This window comes from Phascolarctos cinereus, unplaced genomic scaffold (assembly GCF_003287225.1).
Source record: "Phascolarctos cinereus isolate Bilbo 61053 unplaced genomic scaffold, phaCin_HiC Scaffold_4;HRSCAF=312, whole genome shotgun sequence".
In the NCBI taxonomy this organism is placed as follows: Eukaryota; Metazoa; Chordata; class Mammalia; order Diprotodontia; family Phascolarctidae; genus Phascolarctos; species Phascolarctos cinereus.
In genome coordinates this window covers 65,927,042-65,939,719 of record NW_027555847.1, presented here as the reverse complement: position 1 = coordinate 65,939,719, position 12,678 = coordinate 65,927,042, and the positions used below count along the sequence as shown (strand labels likewise).

General features: G+C 37.0%; 1 protein-coding gene across 4 annotated transcripts in view; it reads left to right on the top strand.

Moving 5' to 3' along the window:
* The window catches only part of FAM120A (family with sequence similarity 120 member A), a 153,209-nt gene extending 140,746 nt beyond the window's left edge, over positions 1-12,463 (top strand). For all 4 annotated transcript variants that reach the window (XM_020981270.2, XM_020981268.2, XM_020981269.2 and 1 more), the window contains 2 exons: positions 605-701; positions 10,569-12,463. In XM_020981270.2, coding sequence (XP_020836929.1) covers positions 605-701; positions 10,569-10,880 — 409 coding nt within the window. In that variant the 3' untranslated portion in view covers positions 10,881-12,463. The remainder of the gene's footprint in view (positions 1-604; positions 702-10,568) is intronic.
* The last annotated feature ends 215 nt before the right edge of the window (positions 12,464-12,678 follow it).

Below are 12,678 nucleotides of genomic sequence, written 5' to 3'. Positions count from 1 at the left end.
ATAATGATGATAATAATATTAGACCTATGCCAGTGAAATCACCAATCTACTTTCAAACATCCCTATATTATCTGTATGCCTATTTATGTCAATATCATCTTGTCTGGTATATCTAAGCTTTTTGAGGGCAGAGATTGTTTTGGTTTTAGCTTGATATCCCTAGCATCCAGCACAGTGTCTATACAGGCTTAATAAATGCTTATTTTTAAAACTGACTGGTACTTCTCTTGCTTTTCTTTTAAATGAAGAAGATAGAAACAGGTTAAGATTGTTTCTAATGTTCTTATAGTTGATAAAGCATTTTAAGATAATTTTTGATTAAATGTAATATTTAAATGAAAATAATTCCTGTTAGGTTTGCCTTGTTTTTTAAAGTTCTTTTTACACATTTTATATTTCCTCAATGTTTTTGTATGAAATGAGTGTGTATTAAGTTACAAACAATGGTCTCTTGGTTTCTCTGTTTTTTAAAAAAAATTTGGTAATACAGGTTTAATAATACTTTAAACCTGGTTTGTGCCCATTGAATTAGCTTTCCAAGTATATATTTCAAGAATTGTCTATGAAAGATTTAAATAAGTTTTATTTTTGTTTTATACCTTAGGCGTCCAAGAGGAGTTATTTCCACACCAGTGATTAGAACGTTTGGAAGAGGTGGAAGGTACTATGGAAGAGGTTATAAAAGCCAGGGAGCAATTCAGGTAATCAAAAATTATTTCCTTGTTTTACCCCAGATACCATTCTAAGTTGGTCCTCCAGTTTCCATGGTTTTTATTTTCTCTCCTGGTCTCTACAGGAAAAGGAATTTGGAATGATCTCTTTGCTAGCAAATCATTGACATTTCTGCTTATTAAAGATTAATAGGAATATTAGCATGTCGTTAAGGATAACAATTCTAAAGCACTCGTCACTAGTAGATTTAATGCAAGTGGTCCAGGTGATTTCAGGGACAAGTTTGTGTTAAGCATCTTTAATTAAAAACAAATAATTATCTGAGCATGTCCACCGTAGAATATTGTAGTTGTGTTTGATAATTTTTTTTGTCCACTGTAACACTTGAGAACAATGATAGCACTTAATTGAAATGTCCAACTTTTACATGCTATACTAATTATACACAAATAAACAATACCGTACTTATTAAAACTTTTGAAGAATAGCTCACTCTTATGATCTAAGTAGGAAATTCCTGTTCCAAGAAAACCCTCTATCTCAGAGGTTATCCTTCCCCACACTCCATCCCTCGAAATATAGTTACACTTTGTTGTTGTTTTCCATTGACTTTGTAATAAAATCTTAGTCTTGGGGTATGGGGATTGAGGGGGAGATACTAAAAGCATTTGGGGATATGTGCAAAAGAAAATGATGTGAGTTAATGGTGAAATAAATAAGCAAGGAAACAAGCCAATACCAAAAAAAAAAAGAAGAAAAAGAATTGCTGTTTTCTTAACAGGAATCTCTATTTTGACCTGAAGAAAGTGGTCTTCATGGACAGTCCCAAGTGTTGAAAATGTAGCTCTCTTTATCTGGTAGTACAAAGGCCTAACCTACACTAGTAAGATCTGAATTGAGAAAGAAATGAAAATGATAAATAGAAATGGGAAATTATAGTTTTAGTGATGTCAGCCATTTGTGAATCTAATAATGGCACCCAAGGTTGGAAACTATTTGAACAAAGGGGGAATAAATTCTCTGACATGTCCAAGGATATATTATTCATAGTCTCTGATTGTTTTTACTTCTTACTGCTAACACTTTGGTTCATGTAGATGGACCCCAAATAAGAATATTTTCTGTGTTCCAAGTTTGAGGCATTGGCCTGTCAAGAAATAGGTGAATTTTTAGAGTATCTAGTTTATTGTTACCTCCATGGTGCCACACTCCACAGTTCCTTACTGACATACACCAGGACGTAAGACAATAACGTGGTTATGATGAAATGCATTGTAACAAAGTTTTGGGGTCTGTGACCTGTCAAGTCAGTCCAATTCCCATATAATACAATTCCAAAACTTTCATTCCATGAGATTACTATTTTGTAAATTAATTTTAATACTAAGTATAATATTAATTTTAGTAATTGATAAATTTTTGGAAGTATGCAAAGTATGACATTGAGGTTGTGCTTTAACTGTAAAATGTTATAGGATTTAAGAGAAGTTTAGCAGTGAAATAGTAAGAGAAGGGTTCACAGAAATGGGTTGGGCTTGATTTGGGCTTTGAATGATGGATAGAATTTGGCAAAATGGCAAGAAATAATTGATGTATGGAAAGAATTTCATTCTAGAATCAGGAGGATGGAAAGGATATCAGTTAGACATCAGTTAGTTCCAACCTCTTCTTTTATAGATGAAGGTGTTAAAGCCCAGCCTGGAAGTTACATGATTTCAACTCTAGATCACAGTATCAAAGCTGGGATACAAACCCAGGTCCTTTGATTCTAAATCTAGTGGTCTTTTCACTAAGTCACAACATGTTATTTTCCTAGACAGTGATGATACATCAGAGTGACGCCTAGGGAAACTGCCCTGAAAATTGTCATTAGTTCTCTCTAGTAGTTTACATTGTAGAAAATCAATACTGAGTATTTCATGACACAGAACAGCTATAGGCAAACTTTGTAATGAATTGGTTTATAGTGCTGGCTTTTCATATGAAAACTTTATTAAACAAATTTGTTTTAAGGAAAAAGCCCTCTAAGATGTATGGTTTCAAATTAGGGATATATGGGGGACAAGGTGGTGGTCAAAGAATGATGCATTATAGTTAATGAATGAATACATTTTCTCATCAGTGTATGTGCTAAGCTCCAGTGGTACAGTTCTGAACCCATGCACATTGTCACGTCCTGTGCCATTCTTGTCTATATCCTCCCATAAAGCTTTCAGAAAGAATCTTAACACACTGTGGCCTTCCTGTTGGAATTTTGTGAGGAGGTACTCTTTGCTTTTCCAAAGCTTTTAAGGATTGCTAAAGGGCATGGAGAAGTTATGTTGACAGTAAATTACATGAACAAAGCAGCAGGGTAGCGATGCCAGTGCTAGTTTCTTTCTAGTCCCCACTGAGAATCCCAACAATCTACAGAGAGGAGCACAGTGTCCATTTCAGGCATGTGCTGGTTGGAGATTTGTCCTAAAGTTATCAGTGACTTTGTTTAATGTAGTTCCCTTTTTCTAAATCAGTCTCTTGGTATCATTTTACAGTCCTCACAAATATATTCCTTCGGCTTCCTCTAATTCCATACTTCCTTTTTCCTTTTTCTCCTTATGCCTTTCTAATGCCCCCTTTCTGTCCCTTACTCATTCCTTCTCACTTCCATTTTCTAACCTCAGCACAACATTTGACATCTCCCAAAGTTCTGTTCTCATCTCTTCTTTCTTTCTACATTCATTCATTGTCTTGATCGTTGTCTTATTGAAGATGCCTCCCAGTCAGCCACTCTAGATTTCTGAGCCCTATAGATCTAGTGCCCATAGGAAATCTCCACTTGAATGCCTTGCCATTACCTCAAACTCAGCGTGTCGAAATCTGACCTCATCTTATTCCCACAGTAATTCTTCTGTCTCTCAATCTTCCCTTTTCTTCATAGAATTATAGAATGGATCTTGGAGATCATCTCGGTCAAAGATCTTAACCTTTTTGTGTCATGACCCCCTTGGGCAGTCTGGTGAAGAATAATGTCTTTAAATGCATAAAACAAAATGCAAAGGGTGAAAAAGGAAACCATTTCCACTGAAACACAATTATCAAAATGTTTTTTTAAAAAAACAAGAACCCCTGATCTAGTACGAGAAAGTGACTTATCTATACACAAAGAGTGTGTGTGTGTGTGTGTGTGTGTGTGTGTGTGTGTGTGTGTGTGTGTGTGTGAAGTCCAGTATTTAATGTATATTATAAAATGACCAGTCTCGGTTTTTATTATTCTAATCCAGAACTGGGCACTATTGTCTAGTGCTCGCTCATATGCTTTCACTTAGCCTCATGTGTTCACTTTTAAAAGGTTGCTTTTTGTTCCACTATAACTGTAGTAGCCAGGTGGCCCAGTGGATAGAGTGCTGAGCCTGGTGTCAGTTCAGATCCAGCCTCAGACATTTAATAGCATTGTGACCCTGGGCAAGTCAGTTAACCTCCTCCTCAGCTTCCTCATCTATAAAATGAGGATAAGAATAGCCCCTGCCTCCCAGGGTTGTTGTGAGGATCAAATGAGATAATGATTGTAAAGTGCTATAGTGCAGTGCCCAGCACAGAGTGAGTGCTGCATAAATGTTAGCTATTAATTATTCTCAAATTTAGCTCTTGCCTTTTTTGACTGATCGATTTAGGTCTATGAACAGTTTGTTAAAAATGCCTGTTAACAGTTTAGAATCTAAAAATCTGTTCATTCAGTATTTCCCTCTCATTCCAGTTTGTTATCAAGTCTTGTTAAAAAAAATTTTTTCCCCCTTCACAGTAAGAGTTTTTTGTATTTACCCTTTTTCTCCATTTCTCCTTTAATTAAGTCCTTCATCAGGACACGCCTTGGGTTACTGCCAATAGACTTCTAGCATATCTTCCTATCTCATTTCACTCTATCCAGTAAAGACTAATTTTCTTAAAAAAAGCTTTCCTGTCATGTCATGCTCCTTCTCCAGGACCTACAGTGGGACACTGTATTGCACATAATACCTAATCCAAATTCCTTCAAGGCTTTTTTTTTTATAATCCTATCCACCCAATCTTATTTTCCATTGATCAGTAATCACTTGTAAGGCCTATCTCTTCTCTGCCCGACACATATGCCATACTAATAACCATGGTTGCTTTGTCATTTTATTTATGTTATTACCCTTCCTAGAAGCCCTGCTTTTACTTTTTTGTTTTGTTTTGTTTTTTGTTGAGGCAGTTGGGGTTAAGAGACTTGCCCAGAGTCACACAGCTAGTGAGTGTTATGTGTCTGAGGCTGGATTTGAACTCAGGTCCTCTTGACTCCAGAGCCAGTGTGCTCTATGCACTGCACCAACTAGCTGCCCCTTCCCTTTATCTATTCAAATGTCATTTAATCTTTAAGGCACAGGTTACATTCTGCTTCCTCCATGAATGTTAACAGCTGCTCTGGTTTATACTGCTCTCCCTTTTCTGAAGTCAAATTGCATTTGATGAACTGAAATATTCACACTAAGAAACATATAAAGCTGAACCTAGTGGCCTGACCCTCACAGAGAATTATTTTTTCTTTTGGTCCAATCTGAAAAACCCAAAGGACGACAGATTAAAGTGCCCCTGTGTGCATGGTAAGGCAAAGCCTTTTAGAGAGCCCAGATTTCATCCAGAGAGCTGTGGTTCAGCTAGAATTCCTTCTTAAAAAAACCCAACAAAAGGAACCTTGGAAATAACAGTAATAGCAGTGAATTCCAGTGTTTCTCAAGGGTATCAGCAACAATTTTTTTTTGAAGGAAAGGTAGAAAAAATTGTTGCTGCAGAGGTAAAATCACTGAGAATATTTAAGAGCTGTATTAGACCATTACAAAATGAATTTTGAATGCAAAAAGCAGTTACATAACTTTTTTGTTTTTTATTTAATATTTTATTTTCTTCAATCACAAGTAAAAACAATTTTTAACATTTGTTTTTTTAAATTTTGAGTTCCAAATTCTCTCCCTCCCTCTTATTGAGAAGGCAAGCAGTTTGATATAGGTTGAGACTCCATCAGTTCTTTTTCTGGAGATAGTTAGCATTTGCCATCATAAGTCCTTCAGAATTGTCTTGGCTCATGCAGTGGCATAACTCTTGAGCTGAATTAGTTTCTAACTTGGTTAAAATGTAACTTCATTACTTTTGTTTGTCCAGGATAGCTACCTCAAAGGTAGTATGTGACGTAAGTGAGGAGGATACATGTAAGATGCCATTTTAATCTTGAACCACCAGTGTGCTGTTTTCTGGTGTAGTGATCAACAGACAGAATTCAATGCTGTTATTTTTATGTTGCCAATGACCTTTCAAATTTTAAAAACACAGTGAAGACAGTGGTGATGTTCTCATCTCATCAACACCTTCACGTACATTGACTGATTTGATCTTGGTAGGGAAACAAGGTAGTTATTACCATCCCATTTTACTCACGAGGAAGCTGAGACTCAGAATGAGATCTGGTCCAAGGTCAGTAAGGCCTCTTGTCTGATTCCATGTCTAGCACTGCTGACCATACCTCTGCCTCAGCTCTCTGCTAGAAGCACTAGTGCTGAACTTTGTCTTCTTACTGAACCTTTTAGGAGAATACACTATTCAGTCATTCCTGCCACAGCCCTTTCTTAAGGAAATGCATTTAAATTAATAATAAATTAATGGGTCAGCCTTTCTGACCTGTTGGGTACCTCTTGACCTCTGACCTCATGAGGAAAGAGCTGCAGTTCCCATCCTGTACCACATCATCCTGCTTTTCTTCCCATGTCCTCTTGTCAGCTCATTTGGTTCAAGTAGCAGTGCCTCTTATCACCTGGAATGCAGCATGTAGAATTAACAAAATTTATTAGCAGCTAGGGTCCCTTGGTAATACTGTAACATTAATACAAACCATAACATTAACACAATGGAAGGAAAAATCTGTAAATAAAGAGAGGTGATGTGGCTGCACCCTGAGAGGGGGAAAGCATCAGTGGCTTGTGTGAATAAGAACAGAAAAACATGTGAGGAGGAGACAAAGCACAAAATTTTTCCTTTTCACCATATCCTTTGCCCCAGAGAGCACAATCAGTGTCTTCAGGTTTCTAATTTCCTTTCAGTTCTTCCAAGAATGTACCTCACCTAGCAAGGCACAAGTAATTTCACCATGACTTTCCCTTCTTTTGGCCCTTGAAAACTTCTTCTCCAGTAGCCTTTCTAAAGTAGTTATTGGTAATTACCACATAATTTAACACTGAATTATCATTGGCTTTGTATTTTTTCTTTCATGTGACTTTAGTTTGGTCACTCAGACTAGATCATAAGCTCCTTAGGGCAGGAACTGTGCATTCTCCTTCCTTTGTAAGTAGTGCAACAAAGTCTAGTGCAACACCCAATAATTTCACTTGTGGGTTGTGTCATCATCTCAAAGAACCTGACATTGTCATTGTTTTCAGAGGAAACTAGATTTAATTGGGGGGGGGGGGAAGGAACAGGGCAGAGAGAGAGGAAGCCTCTTATGAGGTAATTCTTGACAATCCCCAGTCAGCTCTTTTTCTTTAACTGTTCCTTGTTGTTCTTTTTGTGGTTTTTTGTTAGTTTGTTTTTTCAGCCAAAACCAAGGTTTATTAAAGATCCTCCATTTTAGCTGGACTCTTAAGGAATCTGAGCACCTGTGAGCTCTTGGCTAGATTGTAAAAATCTGAGCAGTGGGTAGATTATAACAATCAGAGCCTGTCCCTTGTTTTTGTGCAAACATTTTCCATCCCAAGGCTACAAGAAAACACTTATTGTCTGTTTCTAAGTTCTCGTTTATTTGTCTGACTGGACTAAAGGGTAAGATAATAGAATGGAAAAAAGATTTTTAGAGAAATCAAGATCTGAGAAGAAATTTTCTCTCTCTCTCTAAGTTTGTAAAGAGTCATTTTTCAGTTGGTAATGACCAACAGGTCCCCATCATCTCCATTTATGAGAGAACATGAAGTGGGACTTATGTTTCAAGATAATTATTGGAAGGCACTGATCACAGAATCTCACATGTGGAACAGAAAATCACAGAATTTAGAGTTGAAAAGGGCCATAGTAACCAAATAATCTAACCCACACCCAAATGGAAATCCCCAGTAAAATAGGCTTGACAAGATGTTGCTGATGTTTTGCTTGACATAGAAGTGAGGGGAGCCAAATCCCTCCTGAGAGAGCCCATTCTAATTTTGGACGCCTGATTATTGTTCCTCCGGGAACATGGATTCAAGCACAATGCTTTTCATCACTCTGGTTGGCCTCCTGGATGATCTGAAACTGCAGAACTCTTCATCTGAATCTTAAACTATAGACAGGACTTTCAGACGTTTGATCAGGAGAGAATATGGAGAGACTGGCCCCTAATTCCAATTTTCTTGGAAGCCCAAGATCCCTTTAGTGTTTGTTTTCTTCATTATTATTATTCCTCTCCACAACATCTCACTTTTGCTCAAAGTGCTCATCTAGCCTGTGCTTGGTAACTTATGAGGGTGGGGGGAATCCACTCTCTTCTGAGTTGCCCATTCTATGTTAGGACTTTTCTAATGGGAAGGAAGTTTCCTTACATATAGAGAGAAAATGTACCTTTCTGAAACTTTTCCCTATTGCTTCCAGTTCTTCCCTTCAACATCAAGCAGAATGAGTCAGATCTCTTTCATATGATGTCCTCTCAGATATTTGATGACAACTGTTTCAACACCCCATACATACACAGTCACGCCTTTTTTTTTTTCCCCCTCCAGGCTAAACATTCCCGTTTCCTTCAAATGATCATTATATACCCTGGTTTCTGGTCCTCTTCATATCGGTTACTCTTTTCTGGTCATAATCCAGTTTGTCAATATCCTTCTTAAAATGTGGTACTCACAACTGGGAACAGTTGTGTTCTAGACCTTTATAGTCCACTAAGCCTCCCTCTTTCTTCTCCCCCCACTTCCCATCATTGTCACAACTCTAGATTGATAAAGGGCTAGTTTTGGGAGTCAAAGTCTCACCTATGACACTATCCCTATAACTTGGGCAAGTCACCTGATTTCATTGAGTCTCCCTTTCCTCATCTGTAAAATAAGTACAATGCTGATAGTACCTAACCCACAAGCATTGTTAATGGTACAGTAGAGGCAGAGCACCCACCATTGCCAGTTTACCTTGGGCAAGTCACTTAATTTCCCTATGCCTTTATTTCCTCATCTGTAAAACGAGGAGGTTGGACTGGATGTCCTAAACTAGAATTCTGTGATGTGAAGAATCTTAATTGAGGTTCTCAGTTACAGTTGTTTTTAGCTGAGGTTCAGTTTTTTTCTCTTAAATTTAATTTGGTTAAATTTAGTCTGTCATTCTAACCCGTCATGATCCAAGACTCTGTCTCTTACCCATCTTGTTAGCTATTACTCTCAACTGCATCCTTTGCAACTTGGTACTCATGCCATCTTGTGCCTTCATATAATTCAATAATAAAAATGTCAGACAACTCGGGTCCAAGGGTAGATGCCTGGAGCATTCTCCTAGAGACTTCTTTCCCAGCTGGACATTAGGCCATTAATGGCTTTTCTCTGGTTCTAGTCATTCAACCAGTTCCAAATCCCCCTTAGTATACCATCATCTTGTCCACAAGGCTATTCTGAGAGATTTTGTCCTTTGTGATAGTGCACATGTTGGGCTAGTGGAAGGAGTCATGAGCTAGAAGGCAGGAGTCTCAGTTCCTTCACCAGTAAGTGACAATCTTAGTTTTCTCCTCTGTAAAATGAGTGGGGCTGTGCAATGTCTTGTGCTGTTTTTTCACTCTGTAATTTTGTGCCTCTTAGATAATTATACAGTAGCTCCAGGTGATTCTTGGTTACAGATCTAGAGGGAGTTTTTAGTCTTTATGGAGAAGCAGAATCAAAATTGTGTACTTCATTTTAAGATAAATCCTTTTAAGACATCTTGGAAGGGTGTTAAGCTATAGAAAACATATAACCAAGTCAATCTGTCATCTTTTTCCTTATGTCATTGCAGTTCTCTTGAATGTCACAGTTTCTTGCAGTATCTTACTGATTCCATCATGAAGAAATAAGACTTATTTTTTCATCACAACGTAGAAATTCATATTTTAACATTTGGGTCCAAGGATAGCATGAATATATCACTTAGAAAATATATCTTTTCTGGGGCAGCTAGATGGTGCAGTATATACAGCAGCAGCCCCGGAGTCAGGAGGACCCAAGTTCAAATCTGACCTCAGACACTTGACACTTACTAGCTGTGTGATCCTGGGCAAGTCACTTAACCCTATTGCTTAGCTAAAAAAGAAATTATGTCTTTTTACCTTAAGGAAGTTTAATATGAACATTTGGATTTGCAAAATGGATATGATTCAATTTACATATAACTTGTCTGTAACCCAGTTGTTGGGGGAAGGGAGGGAAACCAGTGCTTCTTCTGCATAGAAACATTTATACTTATCTCATACCTGCTCCGGTACAACCCCAAAATTTGTTCTCTGTCTGAGGCATACATTATTCACTCACTTAACAAACCTTTGCAAGGCCTGCTGTGAATAAGGTGCTTATCTAAGACTTCGGCAGAATTCTTTCAGTGGAGATTGCCTTTTTGCCAATATTGACAACATCGAATGAGTTCGAAGAGGAGAGGGAACTTAAAACTGGAAGATGTCAAAACTGGTGGTCCCTGGAAAGCAACCCTAAGGGAGAGTGAGACATCCTGGAGACTGTGATGGGAGGCAGAGGTAATAGGAAAATGAAGTGAGACACAGCTTTTTTGGGAATACTGCTGGGTACCTCCCATATACATGGAGGTGAATCTGTTGTCTGTTTGTTCAAGTATCATTTGACAAGAGCTAGTGTCCCTTCTTCACCAGCATACATCTGGAACTTTTCTTACTTCTCATTTTCTCTTGTGTTAAACAGGGTAAACCTCCTTATGCTGCTTCAGCAGAAGAAGTGGCCAAAGAACTTAAGTCAAAATCAGAGGAATCTAAATCCTCAGTCGTGTCTTCAGATGGATCCCTGGCTGAAAATGGAGTAGTGAATGAGGAGAAACCAGCTTCCCAGATGAATGGGAATACAGCAGATGGCAGGGCTTCCAACCAGTCTGAAAGTGCCTTGAGTAATGACTCTAAAATGTGCAATACAAATCCTCACTTAAATGCACTAAATGCAGACAGTGTTTGCCATAAAGATGATACTCTTGAGGCAGCTGTCTTAAAAAAAGAAGAGTAAACTTATTTTTTATAGAGGGTGAAGGATGTTGGAATGGTAAGGATTAGGAATATCTGGAAAGAAAGAGAGCCTACAGTTATGTACATTTTTTCCTTTCCGTAAGAGAAAAATGAGGACTTTGGAAATTCGGATCCCTCTTTGATGTCAGAGATTTAAACAACACATTTTTAGTTTTAACCAGTTGTAGTCAAAATGCTACAATAAAACACACAAAAAAAAGAAAGAAAATGAAGAGCATTTGACTCCCGCACTTAAAATGAAGTATACATAAAGTTTAAACTGGTTATGACAAAAGCTTGTAGTTTTGTTTCTTGAAATATAAAGAAAACAAATTTTGGCAGTCTTTAAGTATATATAGCTTAAAATATAATTTTTAGTATTTGGCACCATATGTATGCCATTATATTTGATTTTGCATTACTGTGTCACAATAAAAGCTTTCTTTAAGGCTTTAATTTCATGATTATGAAAAAAATAAGGCACAACCACAGTTTTTCTTTATTAAAATTTCATCACTGTTGATGTGGTTCTTTTGTGTTAAAAATGTGCAACTATCGAAACTAAAAATTATAGAGTAATCTTGCAGTTCTGCTGATTTTCACTCTACAGTACGTCATACATACTTTACAAGCAAGTTCAATGGAGATAAACTTGAAATCATAGAAGATGCAAATGACCTTTCAAAATCAACACAATGTGTTCTGAAACTTTTTGTGACTAATACCATGCATCCGTGATCAATGAACTATGTGGTTTTGAATCGGACGTAGACCATTAGTACTACTATTTGAGCTAAACTTCTGCATGGTTCATAATTTTTAAAGTGTGTAGTTAATATTATGCATGTTATTGTCCTTTCTTCCATTCTTACAAGTACTGTGCCCATTTGCAAAACAAAAAAGCTAATAATCAGTAATAGTCCTATAAAAGATGTTAACTATGTTTAGTCATTGACTGATCTTGCTCTAACCTTAAAATTTTGTGATTATTGACCTCTGTTGCATTTATTCTAAAACTTAAAAAAATTATCTAGCCGTTTTGAATATCAACGTTACCCTGGTGTACTCATTGCTGTATGCATTATTGTTCTCTGTTGCTGTTTTTTGCCTTCATATTAGCAAATATGAAATTCTGTGAAAAACAAAAAAAAAGCTTTGATCTTCAAAAACTACCCCCCTTCTGTAGCAGGAAACAAATTGCTTGTTCTTGAGAACTTTCCCATCAAGAATTTAGTATAAGCAAATATACCTGTATCATTTTGATGTTTTTGTTAGTGTTTCCAAACTTAATGTACTTCGAAATCAGAATCATTTCTTTATATTCGTTTTCATATAATTCTCCTGATGCTCTTCATCACACATTAGTGATCAGAAATGAGGTGTAATTCCCCATTCCCTGCCCGCAAGAGCTAAGTAGGTATCTTAATGTAAGTTGAAGGGAGTTCTGCCCTAACTCATGGATTGTGCAAGAATGAACTACTGTTGGGTTTGATTGACTGTAGATGGATTGTGGTGTGGTGTATTTGAAGGCTATTGAATGCAACTTACAATGCTTAATAAAAATCTTTATTCTTTTAGTATAAACTATCGTATGCCTTTTTAATCCGTTTTTTAAAGACTATTAGCCAGGTATTTACACACATTTCAGCAAAGTCAGTGTCACAGATTTAGTAGTTACTTAAGAGCTTTGGTAAAGTAAATTTTTTCCTTCTAGATATTTAATAGCAATTCAGGACTTAAAACCCTAGATGAGGGATTATTAACCATGTGGCAGGCAGTGAAGAAGTATACAGACATAA